This window comes from Schistocerca nitens, chromosome 3 (assembly GCF_023898315.1).
Source record: "Schistocerca nitens isolate TAMUIC-IGC-003100 chromosome 3, iqSchNite1.1, whole genome shotgun sequence".
Classification (NCBI taxonomy): domain Eukaryota; kingdom Metazoa; phylum Arthropoda; class Insecta; order Orthoptera; family Acrididae; genus Schistocerca; species Schistocerca nitens.
The window spans coordinates 279,490,413-279,517,801 of NC_064616.1; the positions used below are offsets into that span (position 1 = coordinate 279,490,413).

General features: G+C 38.6%; 1 protein-coding gene across 2 annotated transcripts in view; it reads right to left on the reverse strand.

Moving 5' to 3' along the window:
- The window catches only part of LOC126248244 (spermatogenesis-defective protein 39 homolog), a 122,831-nt gene that overhangs the window by 90,159 nt on the left and 5,283 nt on the right, over nt 1-27,389 (reverse strand). Inside the window, exons 2-3 of one of the 2 annotated variants that reach the window (XM_049949094.1) lie at nt 24,548-24,659; nt 3,638-3,727 (exon numbers count right to left, since the gene is read on the reverse strand). In XM_049949094.1, coding sequence (XP_049805051.1) covers nt 3,638-3,727; nt 24,548-24,659 — 202 coding nt within the window. Of the gene's footprint in view, nt 1-3,637; nt 3,728-22,102; nt 22,236-24,547; nt 24,660-27,389 lie in introns of those variants that run through there. The other variant, XM_049949095.1, reaches the window with a different exon arrangement.

The window sequence follows — 27,389 nt, forward strand, 5'->3', positions numbered from 1 at the left end:
CACATGGACTAAAAGCCACCATGTGTTTGTATATCTTGATGATGATTGTCTTTTTGCAGGTGATACAAGGAAAATGCTGAATGGCTAAGAAGTTTATAATCACATTTATGAGGTGCCAACTTAAGCTTAAAGTTGGAAAAGTGTTCTTCCGCAGAGTCTTAGATGCAATACTTGGGCCATATAACAAGTTCTGCTGGGATAAAACCAAATCCGTGTGTCACAGAGGCTGCTGACAATTTACCAGCACCAAAAAATGTGAAAAGCTGCACTTATTTCTTTGTCTCACTAATTATTACCACAGATTTGTACAAGATTATGTCACTGTCATGAAACCTTTAACAAAATTCCTTAGAAAAGGGGTACTTTTAAACTGGACAGCACAATGTGAAATGACGATGAAATAAATTAAAGATGTTCTGGCAAAATTCCCCCAAATAATTTATCCAGACTTTGAAAAGCCATTTATTCTATCTTGTAATGCTGGTTGTGTTTTAAGTTAGGTGCAAAATGGTGTAGAGACACCCATTGGATGTGCATCCCATCAGCTCAACAAAGCAGAAATCACAAACTACTTCATGCGCTACCTTTACGGTACACATTTTAAATTTAAATGATCCAAATAGTCAACTGACAGAGTGGGTTTAGAAGGTGACCAAATACAATTATGAGGTCTACCACAAGCCTGGCAAAATGCACCAAAATGTCAATGCGCTAAGCTGAAAAGTTTGTGTTACAAGCAGATGAGTTACTTATTTCTGAATTACAGGCATTCCAGGAATAAAATGCAGAGTGTCTACAATTTGCTGCTCTTCCAGAGTTCATGTCAGATGATGTGAGTGTATACAGTAAAATCCCACGATAGAATTGGTTAGTGATGCTGAAAATGCTCCAGCACCACATTATCACACAGTGTCATGACAGCATTCAAGCTTGTCGTAGTGGAAAGTGGGCCACAAATGCATTAGCTGCAACAAAATGTTGGTGGAAGGGTCGACCACGTGATACTGCAGGTAACATTTGTGCTTGCGTTCCTTGTGCATGAGAGAACAACAGACTAGACATAGAATCTGACTGGTAACTCTACCTGAGGCCTCCAGACCTTCTGAGCTGTTTTTAAGACATTCTTTGACTGTTTCTACAAATAACACAAGACGATAAATACATTTTGTCAATTATCAATAGTTTTCATGTTATCTAGTTCCAGTTGTTATTGCTAATATGAAAGTAGAAACTGTTGAAAAAGCTTTCATTACCCATGTGGTGGTGATGATGCTTACTGTTTGTGGGGTGCTCAACAAAGCAATTATCAGCACCCGTACAAATTCCCAGTCTTTTCACAGTCTGGTGTTACTAATTTCCTGAATCGTGATGAAGTGATGACGACAACACAAACACCCAGTCCCCGAGTGAAGAAAACCCACAGCCCACCACCCGAGTGGTTCTACCTTTCAGAAGCACTGACACAATACTTACTGACCATGGGAGGGGTTTTATGTCTTCACTATTCGTACAAGACCCTAAATTGCTACAGGATAGAGTGTGTCCCCAAAACAATCAAAAAGATGCTTTCTTAGTACATTAATAATGACTGGGGGAAGTACTTACTGTACATTGTGTTTGCCTGTAACATCTGCATTCATGAATCGACTGGACACCCTCCTTTTGAAGTACAGTGTAGACAAAATATAAGATCCCCTTTCGAATTAGAAAAGCTGTCAGCAGGTATAGACTCAGGCACAGTTAGAGGGTAAGCAAGGAGACTTAAAGCTATTTGGAGAAAGATGCAACAGAATGATTCAGATATTGTTGCTTTTATCACCTGTGAATGCAGACCTACAATTACAAGACCACATGGTGACTGTACATTTCAACAGGCAAAAGTCTTATCATGATAATTTGGTACTGCCACCACTTGTAATTTCCATGAACCACCGTGAGCCAAACGCAGTAACTCGCAAGGCATTAAAAGAAGTAAGAAGCCCCCACTCCTGGTGCCACATCAGTATGCATTACACTCTTAACACTTGTATGCACTGTGGTCAAGGGATAGAGGTGACTTCCCTCTAATTGTTCTTACTGAAATCTGTGTGCTCCAAACTGTGTATCTTAGTGAAACCATCTCCAAATACCAATGCTCACTTCATGAACCATGTGTTCTATAACTCAGCCTTTCCTTTCCATCTGATTCTTGGACGATTTGTGAATATGAGACAAAAGACCCTAAGGCCGCTCGCTAACTCAGCCATCACAAATATTACCTCTGAATATGGAACTGGAGACATCAATATCCCTACTACCACCTATAACCCTTGAATTACATTCTCCATATCATCCTGTGTGAAGTCCTCACTCAGCTCTAAGTGAGCCATGGGAGCTGGAAACAAATCCATGATGTTTTTGCTTTCCACAAAAATTGTGGCAAGATGAACAGATGGTCACTCCATTCAAACCATGTTCTACAAAGCCCCTCTAATAGTGTGCTTTTATTCCCTATATTAGCAAGCTCTCGTCTACTTCACAACCAGTTCTATTTCTATTAGTCTCAAATAGTTTTCATGCCTTGGGCAGGATAAGTTGGGAAAAGTTTTCCATACAGCCAAGTTGCAATAGGACTGCAGTGTGGAATTGCGACAGCCGAGGTACCTTTCCATATAGTAAGCTAAGCTGATGTCACATGCTTTGAGCTTTGACAGGCCAACTTTGGACCTTTTGCAGAAAGAGTACCCAGTGCATTGATGAAAGATGGATGCAGTGTTTTGCACTTCAGAGCAGTAGGGTCCATCCTCGTGCTGGCAGGACAGCTGTGCCCAGTTCTTGCCGCTGCCTCCTCATTACTTCTCCTCTTCCTCCAAGAGTATGCATGCAGCACTGAGCTTGATGCCTGCCACTGCACTCTCCTACTCTCCCTACCTGCCTCTTATGGCCTGGCACCCATCGTGCTCCTCTGTGATGTAGCTCTCCCACCTTCTCCAATGCCTACATGTGGACTACTATTCACAAGTTTTTAAATGGAAGCAAACTGGCTGTGCAACTCCATGTGAAATCTGATTGTTACTGTAGTAAAGGTATGTCAAAAGGAGTTTTTCTGGTTTATCCTGAAAGCAAGTTTAATTTCTGGTGTCCAAGTTATATAAAGTAATTATAAGTATTGTTACCAGTTTCAGTGTGTAGTTCCAGTGATATATTAGTGTTGTGATTTCACAGTTTTTCTTAATAAATAAGTAGGGCCAGTGCATTTTGTAAGGTACCTCTAAATACTGTTAATATGTGTTATCATATTTTAATTAGCAATGACCATGACTAGTCTTTGAAAAATGAACTGCTTTTACATAGTGAGCAGTGATTCATGATATTGTGAATATTTTACTGATATAAGCTACCATCATCATGACAGGACAGCAAATGCATATTTTCTGAGAGATCAAAAAATAAAAACTTTTTTATGTAACCATAAGGTTAATTCTGTACAGTGTAAAGGTTCATGTTCACATCAGATAATGAACTGTATTGCCATCCCTGTCATATCTGAGCTTGTGTTCTACGTAAATTTTTTTGCGTATCATATAAAACCAATGATAATAACACACATACACAGCAGAAAAGATAAAGCTTGGCAGTTTTTTTTTTTTTTACTTACTGCAATTCAGAGACTGTTCTGATATTAATGACAGGAGTGGTGCTGCCTGAGATTTCTTGGGATCCACTGCAGATATCTTTGACAGCATTCCTTAGAAAATAAATGAACAAATAAATATAAAGCTTGTAAAAGGCTACAAGCAGAAATGAGAAATGCATTTTGAGTGGTAGCATTCTCAACAACAAGTAAGTAAATCAACAAAGCCCGTAAATAATTTTGAGCACGTGGACATCATGAAAGAGTAGATACAAAGAAACTCTCCAAATGGTATTTATTTTTATCCTGGAATATCTGTAGCTCTATGTTAGAGGAAAACACCACAATACAGAAAAATCCGGCAGAATATATAATAACAATAATTAACAACAAGCCACATGTGAAATTAATTTTTGGAAGCTACCCTTGGGAGCAGAGGAATTGATGCAATTGTGAAAAAACACTTAACATAAATAGGAAGCAGCATACATAATGTGAAACCACCTTTCAAAACACTATATTGGCATATGAATATAATAATGAGAAAACTGGTGCTAAAGGAATAAAATCTGGTTACAGAGGATGCTCTTAATAGCCACATTCCACAGATATTCTGGTAGCCTACCATATTCATCTTCATCATCATCTGATAAAGCCAGGAAAATTAAATAAATAAATGTCAACTGTATTTTTCTGTCAAATGATATAAAAGGACGGGTATACACTCGCACACACACACATATCCATCCACACATATACAGACACAAGCATTTCGGCTAGTTCTAATAACTTTCACTTTATTTCCACTTCCGTTTTTCGCACATCACTGACCATTTTTAGCTGCTCCCCACAGGTTTTAACGTCATTATTTCTTCGTCAGGCAATTGTCTGCTTGTGTCTGTATATGTGTGGATGGATATGTGTGTGTGTGCGAGTGTATACCCATCCTTTTTTTCCCCCTAAGGTAAGTCTTTCCGCTCCCGGGATTGGAATGACTCTTTACCCTCTCCCTTAAAACCCACATCCTTTCGTCTTTCCCTCTCCTTCCCTCTTTCCTGATGAGGCAACAGTTTGTTGCGAAAGCTTGAATTTTGTGTGTATGTTTGTGTGTCTGTCGACCTGCCAGCACTTTCATTTGGTAAGTCACATCATCTTTGTTTTTAGATATATTTTTCCTACGTGGAAAATATATATATATAGTAAAGAATATGATATATGGAAGATACACTTCTGTAGCAGCCAAGTGGGGTTATATCATCAAAAACACTAAAAGTAACTACATTTAAGTGTGTGTGTGTGGGGGGGGGGGGGGGGGGAGGGAGGCTCTGTAGATAATTCAGAGAAATTTATAGAGTATAGTGGTCCATACATATGAATTATTAATACAGTAATATCTTAACCCCCCCCCCCCCCTCAAGATCCACGGGTGGTGGGATGGGCTGCATGCCTCAGTGATACAGATAGCCATATGCAAGTGCAACCACAATGGAGGGGTATCTGCTGAGAAGGCAGACAAATGTGTGGTTTCTGAAGAGGGACAGCAGCCTTTTTAGTAGTTGCCAGGGCAACAGTCTGGATGATTGACTGAACTGGTCTTGTAACATCAACCAAAATGGCATTGCTGTGCTGGCACTGTGAACAGCTGAAAGCAATGGGAAACTACAGCCATAATTTTTCCCGAAGGTAGGCAGCTCTACTGTATGCATAAACGATTATGACATCCTGTTTGGTAAAATATTCCACAGATAAAACAGTCCCCCATTCAAACCTCTTGGTGGGAAATACTCAGTAGGATGTCATCAGGGGAAATAAAACTGGCATTCTACGAATCGGAGAGTGGAGTGTTACATCCCTTAATCAAGCAGGTAGGTTAAAAAATTTAAAAAGGGAAATGATTAGATTGAAATTAAATATAGTGCACATTGTTGAAGTCCAGTGGCAGGATGAACACGGCTTCTGGTCAGGTGAATACAGGGTTATAAACACAAAATCAAATACGGGTAATGCAGGAGTACATTTAATAATGAATCAGAAAATAGGAATGCAGATAAGTTACTATGAACAGCATAGTGAATGCATTATTGTAGACAAGATACACATGAAGCCAAAACCTACCACAGCAGTGCACGTTTATATGCCAACTAGCTCCACAGATGATAATGAGATTGAAGCAATGTATGATGATATGAAAGAAATTATTCAGATAGTTAAAAGAGATGAAAATTTAATTGTAGTGGGGGACTGGAATTTGATAGTAGGAAAAAGACAAGACGGAAACAAAGTAGGTGAATATGGACTGGGGAAGCTGCCTGGTAGTATTTTGCACAGAGCATAATTTAATCATTGCTAACACTTGGTTTAAGAATTTTGACAGAAGGTTGTATATGAAAAAGAGATTTGGAGACACTAGAGGGTTTGAGATTGATTATACAGGGTGATTCAGGAAGATATGCAAATATTTTAATATGTTATTCTACAAGTAAAACTAAAGAAAAAAGTTCATATAAACATAGGTCCACAAATGTTTAGTTACGGAGTTACGGTTAATAAAAGATTTTGCCTGAAATTTAGCAACTTCGCTAATGTGAAGCCATCACAAAACTGTACGAGGTTAAAGTAAAGCATGATTTCCATTTATTTTGTTGTTATTGGTCTGGTGAATCGAATAAAACATGTCCCAGACGTGAATCTGCAATAGTTATCCTGAACATCCAGAGAAGTAAAGATTATTATACAAGTAAATTTGTTTACTTTCCATTAACACTGTAGAAACATTTATGTCACTGTTGGCAACCATTATTGAGTTGTTTCTGCCATTTCCTCACCTTGAAATGATTTAATTTCTGTGTTGTTCAGTGAAAGGACATAATAAAAACAGTGTATTTAAATGAAACCACATAGTAACTGTTGTAGTTTGTACATTATTTATGAAATAGATATGCCTTTCAAATTTACAACAGATGAATATGCCGATATGGTGTTTGTTTATGGCAAATGTGATGGTAATGCTATATCTGCAGTTAACGAATATCGTGTACATTATCCAACTCTAAGGATTCTGAATGCACGAACCATTAGTGGAGTATTTTGAATGTTATGGGAGAGAGGTTCTCTACCTAGCGTTCAAAATCAGTATGAGCACTTGATAAGTGAAGACGATGATGAAGATATTATAGATGCTGTTCAACGTAGCCCGGGTACCATGTACATGACGTACCTTTCAATGATTAGGAATTTCACAATCTAAGATATGGTGTACACTGAAGTACAATAATCTGTATCCTTACCATAAACAAAAAGTTTATCATTTACATCTGGGAGATCCTGTCCTTCACTTGGAGTTGTGCAACTGGTTAAATACTAATCGGCAGTTACACAAACACATTTTATTTACTGATGAGGCACAGTTTACTTGAGATGGTATAAACAGTTTACATAATGAGCATGTACGGTCTGAAGCAAATACACAACACAATTTCCAGCAGCGATTTAGCATAAATGTGTGATGTGGCATAATCAACACACACTTTACTGGACCATTCACTTCCCCTGGACGTCTAACTAGTGAGACATACAATTCCTTCAAGAAGAAATGCCTCGCTTGCTCAAAGATGTCCACTTGCTACGCAATTGTAACTGTATTTTCAACATGACGGCATACCTCCACATTCCACCAATGCCATTGCTGCACATTTAAATGAACATTTTCCCCAGAAATGGATTGGTCATGGTGCTACATGTCTGTGGCCACCCAGATTGCCCAATTTAACACCATTTATGAGGACAAAGTCAATACACATGAGGCATTACTTGCTTGCATTATTAATGCAATAGAAAAAATTAAGAACAACCCAGTGAAATGTTTATTGTGAATGTATTGTGAAATTGTATGTACACTATACAACTTCCTTAACACTGAGCTTTGTTTTTTCTGGTTTAACATGAATTCATGTGTGCAATGGTATTAATAAAAGCAGATTATCTGACACATTCATACAGTTTCAGTTAACATTATTACCATTATTTTTCCAAAATTAAAATTCTCTACAACCTCTGTTGAGAACTTTGTGCAATTGTGTGGAATTTAAAAATCAAACTGGGCCAAGTAGTTAATAAATTAAAAATTTTATGAAATTGCTTCTTTGCTTCTCTGGATGTTCTGGAAAACTACTGCAGATACATGTTTGGGACAAGTTTAGTTAGATTCACCAGATCAATAACAATAAAATAAATGGAAATCATGCTTTACTTTACTCTCATACAGTTTTGCGATGGCTTCATATTAGCGAAGTTGCTTAATTTCAGGCAAAATCTTTTATTAGCCATAAGTCCATAACTAAATATTTGTGGACCTATGACTATATGAATTTTTGTCTTTAGTTTTACATGTACAATAACATTAAAATATTTGCATATCTTCATGAATCACCCTGTATAATGGTAAGACAGAGATTTTGGAACCATAATTTACACTGAAAGACATTTCCAGGAGCAAATGTGGGCTCTGGACACAATTCATTGGTTATGAACTGCCCTAAACTAAGAAAAATAGCAAAAAGGTAGGAAATTAAGGACATGGAACCTGGATACGTTGAATGAACTAGGGGCTGTTGAGAGTTTCAGAGAGAGCATTAGGCAATGATTGACTGGAACAGGGGAAAGGAATACAGCTTGGAGAGATGAAATAGTGAAGGCAACAGAGGGTCAAATAGGTAAAACGGCAAAGCCTAGCAGAAATCCTTGGATAACATGGGATATATTGAATTTAACTAATGAAAGGAGAAAATATAAAAATGCAGCAAATGAAGCAGGTGAAAGGGAATACAAATTTCTAAAAAATTAGACTGGCGGTAAGTGCAAAATGACTAAGCCAGAATTGCTAGAGGACAAATGTAATGATTTAGAAGCATATTTCACAAGGGGAAAGATAGATACCACCTACAGGAAAATTAAAAAGGTCTTCAGAGAAAAGAGATGCAGTTATATGAATATCAAGAGCTCAGATGGAAAACCAGTCCTAAGCAAAGACGGGAAAGCTGAAAGATGGATGGAGAATATGGAGGGAGATGAACTTGAAGGCAATATTGCAGAAATGGAAGAGGATGCAGATGAACATGAGATGGAAGATATGTTACTGCATGGTGACTTTGACAAAGCACTGAAAGACGTTAGTTGAAACAAGGCCCCAGAGTACACAACATTCCATCACAACTGCTGATAGCCTTGGGAGAATTAGCCATGAGAAAACTCTTCCATCTTGTGTGCAAGATGTATGAGGCAGGCGTGAAATACCACCAAACTTCAGGAAGACTGTAATAATTACAGTTCAAAAGAAAGCAACGCAGGTACTGACAGGTGTGAATATTACCGAACTATCAGTTTAATAAGTCATGGTTGCAAACTACTAACACAAATTATTTGCAAAAGAATGGGAAAACTAGTAGAATCCAACTTCTGGGACGATCAGTTTGGATTCTGCAGAAATGTAGGGCAACACTAACCCTAGGAAGACAAACCTACTTTTATAACAGTTGTGTACTCAGAGAAAGTTTTTGACAATGTTGACTGGAATACTTTCTTTGCAATTCTGAAGGTAGCAGGGGTAAAATAAAGGAAGTGAAAGGCTATTTACAACTTGTACAGAAACCAGACGGCAGTTATAAGAGTCAGCGACATGAGACAAAAGCAGTGGTTGAGACGGGTGTGAGACAGTGTTGTAACCTATCCTCAACATATAAAGTTCAGGGAGAAGAAACCAAAACTTTGAGGTTTGGTGAAGATACTGCAATTTTGTAAGACACAGCAAAGAACATGGAAGAGCAGTTGCACAGAATGGACAATATCTTGAAAGGAAGATATAAGATGAACATCAACAAAAGCAAAACAAGGATAATGGAATGTAGTTGAATTAAATTAGATGATGTTGAGGGAATTAGATTAGGAAATGAGACACTTAAAGTAGTAGATGAGCTTTGTTACTTGGGCAGCAAAATAACTAAGGATGGCTGAAGCAGGAAAGATAAAAAAATGTAAACTGGTAATGGCAAGAAGAGCATTTCTGAAGAAGTGTAATCAGTGAATATAGATTTAAGTGTTAGGAAGTCTTTTCTGATAGTATTTGGATGGAGCGTAGCCATGTATGGAAGTGAAACACAGACAATAGACAGTTTAGACAAGAAGAGAACAGAAGATTCTGATAGAAGAATGCCACAGATTAGATGGGTGGATCACATAAGTAATGAGTAGCTACTGAACAGAATTGGGGAGAAAAGAAATTTGTAGCAAAACCTGACTAGAAGAAGGTATCAGTTGATAGGACACATTCTGAGAAATCAAGGGATCACCAATTTAGTGTTGGAGGGAAGAGTGGAGGGAAAAAATTGTAGAGGGAGACCAAGAGATGAATTCAGTGAGTAGATTCAGAAGAATGTATGTTGCAGTACTTATTGGGAGAGTAGCATGGCAGAGTAGCATGGAGAGCAGTATTAAACCTGTCTTCAGACTGAAGACCACAACAACAATACATCTCCAACAGAGTGAAAACTTCAAGCGTGTTGAAATTATGACATTTCAAGTTACATTCAAATTTGTTATGTGGCCCTTTTAACAAGAAAAAGCTGACTTTAAACAGAAACATTGGAAGGGGACAGCTGGAATTTCAGGGTGCATACGCAGACAAGAAAAGAAAGTCCCGGATTTTCCCGGGTAAAAATAAATTTTCTCCCGTGTGAAAATACGCTTCTTCCGTGTTAAGTGACAGTATACTTTTCCTCGAAACAGTAAAACTTATCAGTCCTTTGAACACTGAATAGTTATGGTTTTATACACCGGCATAGAATTTCCCGGTCCTTTAGAAAACCAAACACAGTTAAAAAAAAAAAAAAATGGGAAGATCTTTGATGTACAACAACATGTACGCTGCATATTTTCATATTACGAAAGTAGAAATTTGAATTCCACGAAACACGACATGTTACTTTCCAAAGCATTGAAATCGAGATTGCGAAGCGCTTTTGTAAGCTACTTATAGCTCATGTCACGTGATCTCGCCAGCCGATGACACTTGCGTCTAGGGGACGCCAAGGAATTGGGTTTGCTGATTGGCCACGTCGTGCCATGAAGTTGTCTCCCACACCAGCCAATCCAGATTGTTGCTACTTTCTGAAACGCGCTGTTCTTTAAACGAGGCCATTCGTCTGTCAATACATTGTGTGGCTAACTTGTTATTAGTACTTCACTGTTGTGTGTTCTAGGCCTGTGTTTATACTGGCAGATTCCAACACGTGTTTTGTGTACGATAAACATTTCAGCTTTGAAAAACTTTATACCCGCATATCAGGAAAATGCATGATGTAGAGCCAAATACAGAAGATAAGATTAAGTGCCCACAAGACGACTGCAGCTATTCCTTCAATACACTGGCTAGTTTGAGAGCACATGGCTCAAACTGCGGATGAAAAGATTGTATTCCAGTCAATGGACGGTAAGAAACACCGCATAAAAATAAGTTTTTACTATTCAATAGTACGATCGTTTCTGGTCAAACTATAGAATTTCGTTCTTTGTGCATTCAGTAACCTGGTGCAATGTTGTACTGCAAAGTTTCTTTCAGTTCACATGAAAGGATTATTTGTATTAACGGCCTAGTCTTAGAAGACATTAAAGTCACAATCATTGTAATCCACAATGGGTAATTTTTTTTCGTATCGCTCAACGCATGGAACCCAGATTGGAATCCAGTTTCATGTGTAACAGATTTCTCTTAGCAAAAGGAACAATTTGGACATACCGGGAGATAGTGAGCAAATTCTGAAGCTGTGGGAAGAAATTGCTGTCACTTGTTAACTATAGCTCCAAGAAAGGAGGTCAACACTGTGCCAGCAATGAGAAGATGCCAGTTCAATGAATATCTAACAAACAGAACTTCAGTCCAAAAAGTGTCTTTGGTAAACCAACCCTGGCTGAAAAGTCAAATGTTGCTAGTGCTTTGGTGCAACCTGTGGGCTCTAATCTCTCTGATTTTATCCTCATGGTCTCTTCGCAAGATATACGTGGGAGGGAGCAATATACTGCTTGACTCTTCGGTGAAGGTATGTTCCCGAAACTTTAACAAAATCCCGTACCGAGCTACTGAGCGTCTCTCCTGCAGTGTCTTCCACTGGAGTTTATCTATCATCTCCGTAACGCTTTCGCGATTACTAAATGATCCTGTAACGGAGCGCACTGCTCTCCGTTGGATCTTCTCTATCTCTTCTATCAAACCTATCTCGTACGGATCCCACACTGCTGAGCAGTATTCAACCAGTGGGTGAACAAGCGTACTGTAACCTACTTCCTTTGTTTACGGATTGCATTTCCTTGGGATTCTTCCAATGAATCTCAGTCTGGCATCTGCTTTACCGACGATCAACTTTATATGATCATTCCATTTTAAATCACTCCTAATGCGTACTCCCAGATAATTTATGGAATTAACTGCTTCCAGTTGCTGACCTGCTATTTTGTAGCTAAATGATAAGAGATCTATCTTTCTATGTATTCGCAGCACATTACACTTGTCTACATTGAGATTCAATTGCCATTCCCTGTACCATGCGTCAATTCACTGCAGATCCTCCTGCATTTCAGTATAATTTTCCATTGTTACAACCTCTCGATACACCACAGCATCATCTGCAAAAAGCCTCAGTGAACTTCTGATGTCATCCACAAGGTCATTTATGTATATTGTGAATAGCAACGGTCCTATGACACTCCCCTGCGGCACACCTGAAATCACTCTTAGTGCGAAAGACTTCTCTCCATTGAGAATGACATGCTGCGTTCTGTTATCTAGAACTCTTCAATCCAATCACACAATTGGTCTGATAGTCCATATGCTCTTACTTTGTTCATTAAACGACTGTGGGGAACTGTATCGAACGCCTTGCGGAAGTCAAGAAACATGGCATCTACCTGTGAACCCTTGTCTATGGCCCTCTGAGTCTCGTGGACAAATAGCGCGAGCTGGGTTTCACACGATCGTCTTTTTCGAAACCCATGCTGATTCCTACAGAGTAGATTTCTAGTCTCCAGAAACACGTCTCAGGAGGCATCTTGTCGGGCCTAAAAAACCCCCATGTGCACTCCACACGTACTCCGCTACCCTTGTAGCCACTTCCGGCATGTAGTGCACACCTGACCTATTCAGGGGGAACCTACATTTCTCCATCCGATAGCGGAGGTCGAGAAATTTGCACCCCAGATCTCCGCAGAATCATCTGAGCCTCTGGTTTAAGCCTTCCACTCGGCTCCAAACCAGAGGACCGCGATCGGTTCTGGGAACGACACTACAAATAGTTAGCTCTGAGTCCAACCCGCGGGGGAGGCTTTCTGCCTTCACCAATTCCGCCAACCGCCCGTACGAACTGAGGATGACATCTGAACCCAGACGGCAGGAGTCACTGGTGCCGACATGAGCAACAATTTGCAGTCGGGTGCACCCAGTGCTCTCTATCGCCGCCGGCAGGGCCTCCTCCACATCTCGGACGAGACCCCCCGGCAAGCAGACAGAGTGAACACTGGCCTTCTTCCCCGACCTTTCTGCTAATTCCCTAAGGGGCTCCATCACCCGCCTAACGTTGGAGCTCCCAATAACTAATAAACTCCCCCCCCCCCCCCCCCCCCCCCGTGTGCCTGCTCGGACCTTGCTGAAGGAGCGGCCACACGTCCACTCACAGGCAGAGCGGGCGATGCCACATGGCCAGCCTCCACATTTACCCTCCGCCTCGTGTGCCGCGAACGCCACTGAACCCGCCACTCCCCTTGGCAAGAGGGTGGCCCAACCGCACCCAGTACCCACGAAGATGTCTCGACAGCAGGGACAGTGGGTGAAGCATGTAACACCTGGGGTGTACCATGCGACGCACCAGACTCCCCACTGGCGCTACACTCCGAGGCAGCAGCCTGAAGACGGCTGACCGCGGCCATCAACACGCTCAGCTGTTCACGATCAGTGGCCAGCTCCTCCTGCGTCCGTACACAGCAGTCACACATCCTATCCATCCTAAGAAATCAATTTACTGTAGAGAGCTAATCAACTTTTAACTAGACTGCTAATTCACTTAACTGTGGTTGCTAGCCAATTCTTGTAGAAAACAATGAAAATAGCACTACCTGTCTCTGGACTGTATTGAAAACAAACACTAGCACTACTGGTACTATGGTAGACTAAAGGGACTCTCTCTGACTGTATTCAAAACAAACACGAAATCTATGGAACACTATTGCTAGCACTCGACAATTAAAGCTTCCTAAAAGCAAAGACACACGGAGAAGAAGTAACAAGTAAGAAAAATACAGTTAATACTCAAATTAAGGTAGGTCGCTGCACAGCAGACGTGAAGCAGATGGCAGTTACGACGACACTGACACTACTGGCACTATGGCTGACTAAAGGGACACTCTGACTGTATTCAAAACAAACACGAAATCTATGGAACACTATTGCTAGCACTCAACAATTAAAGCTTCCTAGAAGCAAAAACACATGGAAGAAGAAGTGACAAGGAAGAAAAATACAGTTAATACTCAAATTAAGGTAGCTCGCTGCACGGCAGACGTGAAGCAGACAGCAGTTACGACGACACCTGACAGTGGAGTGTTGAGTGTACATGTTGGCTTTGATCACACATACTCTAAGAATTAAATTTATCTGTCCTACAGTTGTATGTGCATGTTTGTGTATCATGGTTTATAGGCCTACTGGGGAAACTCGCCATGTAAAAAAAATGAGTAACGCATCATACTCGGTACCTCAGGGTGATGTGGAAATCCGAGTGTACTTAATAAAGAAAATGTCACTGTTTGGGTTTTTCTTTTGACTCATTTATCCTATTGCATATAGTTAACAAAATGTAACTGAAATAGCTACTAAACTAAAACATTAATTGGACTATGTACATACTCATTTCAAATGGTTTTGCTATTTTTCACAGGTAAAGTATGAGTATTCACCAGAATCCTACAGTACGAATGTTTTCCAACTGACAACTGAACGAAGTCAAAAAGCAAAACTTGCTTGGACAAGCTGAAAATTGTTTATTCAGTTCCAGTTATTATTTTTTATATTAAAACAGTCCCCGAGAATCTATTTCGCTGACTTTCTTGGTCTAATTTTCTATATTTAACATGTCGGTTACGAAATGCTTGGTGATGGATGTTTTATCACCAGGCATATGGCATCAGGTGTGGCTTTTAGTGGTAATACTGCAGTCGATGTGTTAACAGCTTTTCGGGACCTCAAGCATGAAGTATATGCATCTAGAAGTCTTGTTTAAAAAGTGCAGCCAAAATTCTAATGTCTGTCTGTCAGGAATTTTCCTTTAATGGAATGTTTTTGTCCAATAATTCAGTTAATGTCTGGTAATTACTTAACATGGTAAGTGCTGTGAGGCCAACACCAGCCACAGCAGAGCCATCTGACATGGCTGCTGGCAACCTTGTGACATTTAAGGGATAATATACAAAAAGTGGGCTGTGCAAGAGGTTCAAACTAGTTTTCTTTGGTTAAAGCAATTTAAATCAAACTTGTGAAGCATGTTGAAAATCACACACTCCTCACCATAATTTAAATGTTTACATTGAAATGGTTCTGACATGTGCATAATATATGGAAATGTTATATTTTCTTGAAACCTTAAGAACCAAACCTGTCGGTTGAATTAACAAAGGAGTAAACCCATCACAATAGCAGTATGTTATGCATCAATTAGCTGTAGTTACAGGATAAGTAAACATGTACAGAAAACTTTTCATATAAATTTTATTATAAAGCTTGCAAAGGTTATAGAAAAGATGGACAACAAGATAAACTTGTGTAGGCACCATTGTAAATACATTTTTACTTCAAGAAAGCTGAATAGGATAATAATCTCAAGATGCCTTTATTGCATGACACATATCACCAATCAGGTATTTTCTGTTGGAGAAATAGTCTGGTTATTCAGAATTTTTTCATTTGTTATTGTGAAAAACCTTGTATCAAACAGCTGTTTTTTCTACAATCAATCCATTATTACATGCATGTAGTTTTGGTGACCCAATGGCAGCCATCTTAAGGCTGTATGCAAACCACCAGATAAACATGTCCACATAGTTAGTCTGCATTGTGCAGGTCCCAATAGTTTATTAGATTCTGTGAATGTCTCCTTCAGTTCCATGTGGATGCCTCTGACATAAAAGTATTATGATAATTTTATTAAATGCTTTCTTGCTGTGTTGACCTATATCAATGGCAACACAAGAAAATTTTTACTGGATCGGGATTTGAACCCGTCTTTCCTGCTCTCAAGGCAGTTGCACTGACTACTTCACTACCCAGACACAGTGCCCATCACGATTATGTGGATTACCTCAGCAAGTCTCCCATCTGACCCAAAATTCCATATGTCACTACTACTGCAGTAGTACCCTCACTACAGCAGTCTATCTCACTCGCTGTATCCATGAGATATTCCTGCAAATGGCTCTGAGTGTATGAGTGCATTTGAACCGAAGAAAGTTCCCAAATGCCAAGCTAGGCTATGTATAGATACAGTTGTACGCAGGGTGACTGTTCTTTCGGCTGTCTGAAAGAATCGATACCATGCATATAATTGTAGAAATATAACTAGTTGTCTTATGACTGAGGTGTCCACGCCAGTCTGAAGAAGTCCGTGGAATCTAGTAAAAAAAAAAAAAAAAAAAAAAAAAAAAAAAAAAAAAAAAAAAAAACTGGTAGCACCTGCATAATGCAGACCAACTATGTGATATATTTATCTGGTGGGTTTATGTATAGCCTTAAGATTAATGGGATGCCGAAACTAGTTGCATATAGTAACGGATTTATAAAAAGTGAAACAGCTGTTTGGTACAAGGTTTTACCACAAGAATTTGAAGCCAGCTGCAGTCCTATATCCCACCTCTGATGGATTCACAAAAAGAAGAAAAATCATTCATTGCTCTAAGAATTTCTCCAAAAATATTACCCATTACATGGAATGACCAGATACTGCATTCAGAACAAGAATTTTGGAGACCTATGCAGGGCCAATGCCTGGTAAGTGCTAGATCAAAATATGACCTCTTCCAACACCTCTTCATTTTCTACCTCGTTTTCATTTTCTTCTTCTTCACCTAACCCTGAATTACTGCCATGGCTGCTATATAATCCGGATAAAGGCCCGACTCGGCGTTGTAGCTGGTTACTTTCTGTAGAAGAGGGCAAAAGGAAGGCAGAAGTCCTAAATTTTGCATTTAAGAACTCGTTCACACAGGGTGATCATACAGACTGGCATGTGATTGAACTTGAACGTGGCATCAGAGCTCACGCCTCACAAGAATTAGGGGACTTGTGTGCACAGATGTGGTGCCAACTCCCTCCAATGACCTATCAAGGCTTTGTTGATTCCGTGCTAAAACGCATCGTCACTGTTATCCGTGCTGAAGATAGACATACCGGCTATTAGGTAGATGGTCAAAAGGTTCTGGTTAATCAGTGTGTGTAGCTGTACTTAGTCAAGGATAGACTGTAGCCATTCATCGAGTTGATCACTTATTTTCATTTCTTTACGAGAATATAACATCGTTTCAAACTATAGGAACAGGAAACAGTTCGCTAGAGAAATTCCACAAGCAGTATGGTGGGGTCAGTCTGGCCCCAAACTTACCTACTCTGAACACAACCACTTGGTTTTACAATTCAGAGTGCAAAGTATGCAGACCTACAGCACTACAATTTTACAAGCATTCAATCTAAACATAAACAAAATTCCCTGGCATCCGTATTCCCCCCCCCCCCCCCACACACACACACACACACTGGTTATGGGTTAGATAGGCTACGCCTGATGACTTGGCAGACATTTGTAAAAGAAAGAAATGAGGGTAGTTAACTGAGGTGATGGAAAAAAAGAGGCAAGTGAAAGTAAAGAATCATTGAAGTAAAGATGCACTTCAAAATTGCATAAAGGAATTAAATTTTGTGAATTAACCGGAAAATATTTCAAAATCTTGCAGCATACAGAAACAACTAACTTTCAGTTTATTTAAATAATATTACTATTTGCCAAAATAAACACTTGCATAATATTGTACATACATTTTCAATAAAAACGTTTTGGTTGCCAGCAGTTTTTCAAGAAGTAATGTATCTTATACAAATTCATCCCACCAAATAGAGTAATAAATTGTAAAGTGAAAGAGTTAAAATGATTGTTCCGATAGTTTTCTGTAAAGTGATCAGAATAATGGTGTTAACCCATTCTACAGAAATTCTGGAAGTGCTTCTTAGTATTTCAGCAGGTTATATGATTAATGTTTTATGTACTTTTAAATTATTCATAATTTAAGTGAACACACTGAAAACAGGAAAAAATTCTAATAATTCAATGAAAAATAAATACAAGCTGAAACACTAGCAGGAGCATGAAACAAAAAATAAAGATTGAATTTCCATGTACAATGTACCATTATATCTGTTTAGGAAGTTACTTTTATTTTTAAAATAAATGCAAAAGGAAATAGTGTGCAAGGATTAAATAATTATGGGTAAATCACCAGAAAATGTTAAGCAAACAACTTTTGATGACTAATTAGTAATGCATTTCAGACATTGACCATCATCAGAATATCTGTCCAGAAACATCACAAAATATGTATGACACATTAAGCATACTTAGATTCATAGGCAAATAAGTTAACATACCAGAGAAAAAAACTTTACTTTAGAGTATCATGCCAAGTGTTATCTATCATAACTTTGGAGCTCTCAACTCATAGCATTCTGCCATCACATAATTAGCTGTTATAACATACCACTAATTGACTTGGTTGTAGAAGTGCTGAGTTCATTTGTCATATTTTGACAGATAATTAACAAAAATCAACTGAAAAACGATAAAAACAGTACATCATGCTAAATGATTTTTTATTCCTTTAGGAAAACTAATAATCACAATTGAGAGTGCAAAGATCACATTGGAACAAAAGTGCAGTATTAATACAGGTGGTATAGGCAAGAGACGGAGGGAAGGGAAGGGACAAGGGGGCTGTGGTGAGAGGCTTCCAAATTGATCTCAGTTAATGTAAATGAGAACCAGCAATCTCTGGTATTAATAAACTTAAAATAGGGAACAGAGGCTTACTGTAAGTCTATTAGGTATTGCGCATACAAATAATAAGTTGAAGGTGAAATTTCTTTAAAGTGCATAAACAGGTTATTAAATTATTCCAGCACTTAGATAAGAACACACAATATATTCAATATAATGTTATTCGAGCGGAGAGAAGCCATGAGCCTCTGTCAAACAGTAGTAAGTCACATATTTAGTTTTTTTTTTGTTTGTTTTCATAGTTTAATTCTTAAGTTAGAAATGGTAGGATGGATAGGATGTGTGCAATAGAAGCTGGCTGCAGTTCATGATTGGCTGAAGGTGCTTTTAACTTTGGTCAGCTGTCTTCAGGCTGCTGCATTCAGGTGTAATGGTGGCGGAGAAACTGGCGCATTGCTTGGAACAGCTCAGGTATCATTTGTTTCAACATAGGCTCTGCTGTTGAGGTGCCTACTAGTGTATCTGACGTGGTGGGTCTGCCCTGACCATAGGACATGGTAAAGTGAGCATTCATGATCAAGGAAAGGTGTAAGCAGAACACAGATGAAAGGGTCTGTGGAAGGAGGGTTGGGGCATGGAGGTGTACAAAATAAGAACAGAAGAGAGGAATATCTTTGTTTGATTGTGGAACTACATTCCAGAAACTACCCTCTATATGTTTTGATGGCTATCAATGTCAACACTAATAGGTAAATTGGGATATCATCTTATAATGATTGATATTGGCAGTCATTAGGTGTAGTATGACGGTCTTTGTGATACTAGTCTGCTCTGTGATTTTGGAATCAGCTGAAGGCATTTTTCCTTCTACACTTGTTTTGATATATATGTTCGAACGAGGTTTTTACATTTAATTCCCATAAGTTAAGCTCCATTTAATAATCTGGACTTATTTGACGTTCCAAAATGACAGCTGTGGGCAATCTACATGTAATGGCTTTTTCAACAACAGGTGAGCGACGTCGCTAATGTCAATAGAGCTCATTACACTTGATGTCACCAGGCGGCACTGCTACACACGTAGTCTCCCTGATGACGTCATGAGCCTCAACCAATCAGCAGACCCAGTTCCTTGGCGTCCCCTAGACGCAAGTGCCGATGACAGTGGATATTCAGAGCACAGGACACGTGATGTAGTCAGCCAATAGCAATATCACTGTTAAGTAGAACGTATACACAAATTGGAAAAGTTAATGGTTTAAATTAATATAAATAATGATGCTATAAGAAAAGAAAATCTTTCGCATATAATACTGGTCTTGAAGATTAATAAGCTGCGAAGCTTTCACACATAATATTGATCTTTTTTGCGCGTGTTACACTTTAAGATACATCACACAAATGTGACAGTAAAATTTTTATAACGACATAAATGTCTGATCATCTGGGCTCGAAATTTTTCTAAATGGTCATCCTCAAACAGTCGATTTTTAAATGAGAGGCAAACACTCTGTGATTTAAGAAATTCATTGTACATTCACACACATAGTTCAGTTTGCACAAAAGAAAATTTACTTTGACAGTAACACTTTTCAACTATTCGCAATATTTTCCTGCGACCTGTACGTGTAAAACATTAAAAGATCTTACATTATAAAAGAAACAAGGCATTAGGGGTACTCATTGGAATTTCGTGAACCATAATAAAATGCATAATTTGGCTTACAGTGCACATTCGTATGTAAATTTTCTTGCAGAACCAGTACTGCATTATCTCATGTTTGGTTCTTTATTATGGCATAATGACATACGTGCTAGAAGATGAAAAGATGCACTTTTGAAATGCAGTAGTGTGGCATTAAACACTCTGTTTCAAATAAATTGACTGCCTCAGCCGGAAAGATTAATAAAAGCCAAATTTCTTTATCAGACCAACAGAAATAACTTCATTGTTCTGCAAGGCGATTAATGCTTGACTGTCAGAAAGGTAGAAATAAAATCTGAAACTAATGACAATTTTTGCCTTCCGTAATTATGTGAATGTATTTTAATACACTTGACAGCTCCCGGCCACAGAAATCCGTTTTGTTTTCATTTGACATGAGAGTAATAAATGAAGAGGAAACAGCAAAATCACTAAACGTAAACACGAGTCACATAGAGACTATCCACCTCCTCCTCATGACAACACAGACTGCTCTGTGCATCAGCACCGGATCAACGACATTTCCGAACCGCGGCAATACTAGATAGTGGTCCCCCCCACCCCTTCCTCCCTCAAGCGTTTGAGGTAGAACGCCAAAAACTTGAAAAAAAATCGACTTTTCAAAAATATGTTCAGTTTGTAGTGCACATCTTTCTGAAGACTCTGATATATAAAACATGTGTTCGAGGAAATGTAAGACATGTTATTTGGTCTTCATTCTTCTATTGCATGTCATTGTATTTTGCTCTGTGGAATTCAAACGTATAATATTTTGTAATGGATGACATCAAACTGTATTCAGGACAGTGGAAAGTAAAATATCCTGTGGTTTCTCTCCTGCTCCCAGTCGGCCAGTTTGACATCCAGTCAGTCTTTATTTCTTCAATCCTTAAGTCCTAGCAGTTTTTTTCTCTCTAACCTTGCTACAACTTTACATGGTGTCTTTTCTGCGAAAGGATCTATTATCTTATCAAACATTTTGCCACATTAAAAAACGAAATGTCGCTGTCTAATACTGAAAAAGCTGTTAATACAAACAGTACCCAAGACTTATCTATATGATTGCGTGTATTTTGTCTCTGTCTGCTAGATAAAACGAAAGAGGCCTGTCTAATATTGCAGCAATTTTAACATACACTAAATAAACAGACTGTTTTAGCACAAATGGTCACTTTTTTTAACACGAAAGAGTATAATTCACTAAGTACCAATATCAAATGCCTATTAGGCCTACTACAAGCAAAAAGCTTTATGTTACGAAATAGTTTCACATTTCATTCGTATGCTCCAGCTTCTCAAGCATGAGATTGAAAAGTAGTAGTACAAAATTTTTATATAAATTTGAAATCGTCATATCTTCCGTAATTTGTGTGATATCCCCGTTTCTTCTCCTTCCTAGTTCTAACGATCAATCTTGTCATCACTAATTCTGTAACTATTCCTGCCAGTGTCAAAACTTATTATCCGCTTAATTTCACTATCCCTGCCACAATCAACTGCTTAGTTATCCTGCGTTTATTCTCCGGTTAGGCGTTATTACGTGTTCGTACAACGCATTTTCCGCGCTACTCCTAGAATAGAGCTTAGGCGGATGCGACCAGGGTCTGTACTCTGTACAACTGGCCGTTACTAGTGTTGCGGTCTGTCCAAAATTTTCTATCAAAATTTCATTTCCTTGGACACATCGAGAAGATAATACGTAGTCTTTCTTACCTGTTAGTAGTTTATTTCCGCTATGGTAGTCTGAATCTATTGATTTCAATGGTAATTATAACAACGCTGATCATTCGCAAACCTAATCACATAAACAGCAATTGACATTCACCCGTTCAGCTGTATTCCGCTCTGCTCGTATAGCTCTACCCCTTCTGTCTGCAGGAAAGTTTAATTCTACATGCAATGGGGATTCCCCTGGCAGAGACATGGCGTACACTATGCACGAATTTAAAAATCAACTTATGGTCCATTCAGAAGCAAACTTAGAATATGTTCAGAAATGTTCAAAAACCAACAGGGATGCGTTTCAAAATCATATGATAGACCAATGTGCGCTGGATATTAGGCCCTTTGTGAAACAAGGCTTTTTCCTCAAGAATATGAATTCTTGCCGCCCGGGGCAGATACCCCGGTTTGCCCCCGTTGAATCTGGCAGCTCGTGTGCCAGTAAAATTTTTCCAGGTTGTATCTTGGTGCTTGCTTCTACTGCTTATACGGCTAACAGCAACACTTCTGTAGCCAGAAACGGGAGAAGGTACTACACAAGCGCGACTCAACTGCGCATGCGCAGTCACGCTCATCGGAGACAATTTAATGTTATCAAGCATTGCACAGTTTTCCTAAAGCCTTTGACACATTTTGCTGTTGGCAGACGCTTGTATGAGCACTATGTTTTGTTGTTGTATATGGCGCATTTCCTTTGCAACTTAAGTTTTATTTTCGTTTTTTTCCTCTCGTTCGTGTTTTATTGCTGCAATATTACTATGCAGTAGCGAGATACAGTAATATCCTTTGTTAGAGTATTGCTTCTTAACAATCAAAATTACAAAAATTTAACTGAAAACTAAAACAAAGCAAAAAATTCTCGGAATTATAAAAAATTCCCGGGTTTTCCCCAGTTTTCTCTCGGATGAAAAAAAATCCCGGCTTTTTCCCGGATCTCCCGGTTGTCTCGGGTCGTATACACCCTGAATATAAAATATGAATGGAGAAGATGGAAATGAAAAATGGAGCTAAAATAGTCTTTATATCCTATATTACCGATAGATTTATCTTAAGATTTGTCCAGCTCTACGCTTTACCTACTTCCTAAAATACGTAAGCCTAAATGTACTTGTCATTCTTCTGTAACTAACCTCTACTCTTGTCCTATGTAAATATCAGTTACGGCACTAAAACATGTCCTGTGTAAAATTTGGTCTCTCATAACAGACTAAAAACACTAACCACCTCATGCAATGTTAAACAGTCATACCTGTTCTAGACAATAAGAAAGCACACTTCTCACTTATGCTACCTCTCTGTACAACAGATATCCATGTACAATGGCTCTTTGTTGTCATATTTTCCTTACTAGTTCAACCCCCTTGCTGCCGCACACCCCTATCCCCATAAAAATAAAAAGACTGATAAATATAGTTAAGCATAAGCACTGTCACCACCAATGCTAAATTTTTTCAAGGTGCATGTGTTCTAATCCCAGTTCAGACTCATCATCACTAGCTTTGTAATATGGGCTCATAGTAAACAAGACCTCTTTCATTTTTTAACTGTCATGTAGTTTCTCCTAACAAACCAAATTTATATAAATACTATGTTATATTACTTGAATTGTGTGTGGATTAACTTAACACCTATGTAAACAATATAAGTATTGGAAAATAAAATACGCTTGTGGTGACAGTTGCCACTGTTTCCTAGTCAAGCAATGTTCTGTATTATATATAAGCAGCAATGACTTGGTCATTGACTGAATTGGCATAACAGTAAAACATAGTTACTTTTCTTAGGAGGGAGAAATGCTGCACATATAGGACAGCAACTGTGGCTGAGAGGGAAACCATTTGTCTATGGCCACAAAAGATTAATAGTTTGCAATCCATTAGTAATCAAGCTATTTAAATTAATTTTTTTCACTTGATGAGCATTGAGTTACCCATTAAGATTGTGATATCACATATTACTTAAAGCTTCTGTACAAGCACAGATTTGAAACGACATTGAGTTAGTTCTTAGCAAGTGTTTACATGACTATGTTTTACATAGCATTTCATCCATTACAGCAGTGGCTGAACTGTGATAAATGTGAGACAACTTTATACTAAAAGTTTGTGACTGAATACAGGGTTTATTTATAAGTGAATAATTTCATGAAATGAATAACTAACATACATATTTTTCTGCTGAGTGCACCACACTTCAGGGAACCATATGGCCGCTATGCGGTGTTGCGACATATGAAACAATTATTTCCATGTTTTTCCTCGAAACTTACCAGTCTGTTTAGTTACTGGATATATACAAAAGTGTTACTTGTTTACTTCAGAAAATTAAATCAGGAGCCCACAATCGATTTCTTAAACAGTATCAATAACACAATTCCTCTTAATGAGTAGCAATTAGTGATTATACAGAAACTGCTATAAGAAATTATGAAAATACCTGAAATTGAGTCAGCATCAAAACAACTGCCATCTTGACCAATTTCAGCTCGAACCTGCTGTGATAACCTTGCAGTTCCACTTCTGGATACACCACAAAGTTGGCTGCTAGACTGAAATAATATTAACAAGGAATACTTGACAATCAGTCTCAAAATTACTTTAACAAGCATACAGAGTTAATGCAATAATAACTATCTTTATGGAGTACTGAAAGATTGAACGGTACATAATAGAGGCAACTGAGGAGTTAGTGACTTTCAAATAAAGGAAAACACGCAACTAATGTTGAATTATTTCTCAATGACATTTCCTTTTCGCTTGTTGGGCTTTTTTCCCAAGATCTCTTCACTGAACATGAATTTTCTTTCAGTATACAAAGAGAGTGTGGTTGCAAAAGGGGAAATTTGAAGAATGTAGTGGATGAAATAGGAGTTCCTATCATGAATTACAACCCTGACCAAGGCAACTGAGGACGCATTGTCCTGGCATCAGTAACAGAGCATCATTCACTTTCTAGAATGTCCCTACTTTTCATCAGTTCCTTGTGAAATTTACCCAACAAACTGAGATTAGTATGAGTCTGCAGAAATTTTCCCTATTCCAGATAGATAGCATATACAGGGTGACAATTATTGAACTATATGGGGAAAAAACATAATTAGTTACAAACTATGGTGTGCACACTCTTTATTCAACATGTAAATGTCACTACAGATATTCAGTTTTAGGTTATGACATGTTCGATATGCCTGCCATCATTGGCGATGATGTGGTGCACACAAATAGCGAAATTCTGCATGACCTGCTGGAGTGTCACAATGGCGATACCATCAATGACCTCCTGAATGGCTGTTTTCAGCTCAGCAATGGTTTTGGGGTTACCGCTGTACACCTTGTCTTTAATACAGACCCACAAAAAGGAGTCACATGTGTTCAGATCCGGGAAATAAGGCAGCCAATTGAGGCCCATGCCAGTGTCCTCTTGGTACGCCAGAGCCAGAATGCAGTCCCCAAAGAGCTCCTCCAGGACATCGAATACTCTCCTGATTCAATGGTGTTGAGCTCCGTCTTGCATGAACCACATCTTGTCGACTTCAGTGTCACACTGGATAATGGGAATAATCGACTTCCAAAACCTTCACGTACCATTCAGTAGTCACTGTTTCATCAAGGAATATCGCATAGATTATTCCGTGACTGGACATTGCCCACCACACAGTCACTCGTCAAAGGTGAAGACTTCTCGATCACTAAATGTGGATTCTCAGTCCCAAATGAAAGTGGGCTTCATCGCTAAACCAAGCCATACTAATTCCCATAACTCAAAGTGCTGTTTGAACATTCTAATGCAAACTGTTCAGAAGTTATAACGATTTTATTTCATATAGTTCAATAATTGTCACACTGTATCATTCTATGTAAATAAAAGATATGTGGCACAATTTTCTAAGGTCAAGGAGCATTTCTCATCCTCTTTAAAGAAAGTTTACTGGAGGAACTGCATTTGTGTGACACAGCTCCACAAGTGATGGCAGCCTATTGCTGCAAGATTCCTGTAATACAATGACTCCGTATGAAAATAAACTTCTATTTCTCAAAATGAAAATACAGTGAGGAACTTTCTTTGTCATCTGACTAAACAACGACAAATAAGAGACTCTGTGAACTACATCAGCGGAACTGTTGCAACACTGATGTCATTCAAAATGGCAAGCAAGAGCTACGTTATACACTTTTGAAAATTATTCCTGATTAATTACAGGGATATCCTGTAATTGAATGTTGAATGTTTACAAGTTTCTCTTGTTTACTACCAGATTTACACTGCGTTCATGGGCAAGGCCATTCCAGATGGAGCTGGATGCTCAACAAAAAGAATTTTTTGTGCCTCATACAAAAAAAACTGTGTGGTAATCAACGGGGAAGATTTTGGGCAATTGTCCAAACAAGGGTGTTAACCTCATCTCCACCTAATTACTAGTCTGAAATATTACTGCACAGCTTCCTCTGCCGTTTCCTAATTACACACAAAGTTACAATACCAATGACACTCTGCTGAAAAACTTGGAACAGATGCATATATGATAAAGCATTTGTCAGCAGGAGTGGGTACTGTGTGTGAGCTAGAATTTATTCAATCTATTGTATATTATTTAGGCAAGTGTTGGGAACACTCAGTTCATTCTCTTAACTTTCATGACCTGCTCTTTGGAAAGGCAGTCCAGTTGGGGAAGTGTGACTTGTGGATAAGAATACAGTAGCTTGCCATCAAAGGCTATTTACAACTTCAAACAAACAATAATAGAGAACAAATAATGTACCATGCTGTAAAACATATTTTCCCCTCTTTGCAAAATGTTGATGAATTCTGATAGTTACAGCTGCTTTCAATAACTTGACTCTCTGTAAATTTTATTATTATACACTTAAATGATAAAAGTCATGGCATACCTCCTGACATCATATCAGACATCCTTTTGCCCAGCATAGTGCAAAAACTTAACATGACATAGACTCAACAAGTAATTGGAAGTCCCTTGCAGAAACATTATGCAAAGCTGCCTCCACAGCCATCCATAATTGCTGAAGTGTTGCCAGTGCAGGATTATGTCCCATAACTGTTCGATGGGATTCATGTTAGATGATTCAGGGGCCAAATCATTCGCTTCAGCTGTCCAGTACATTCTTCAAACCAATTGCAAACAACTGTGGCCCAGAGATATGGTGCATTGTGATCCATAAAAATTCCATCGTTGTTAGGGAACATGAAGCCCATGAATCAGTCCAAATTGTCTCCAAGTAGCTGAACATTACCATTTCCAGTGAATGATCGGTTCAGT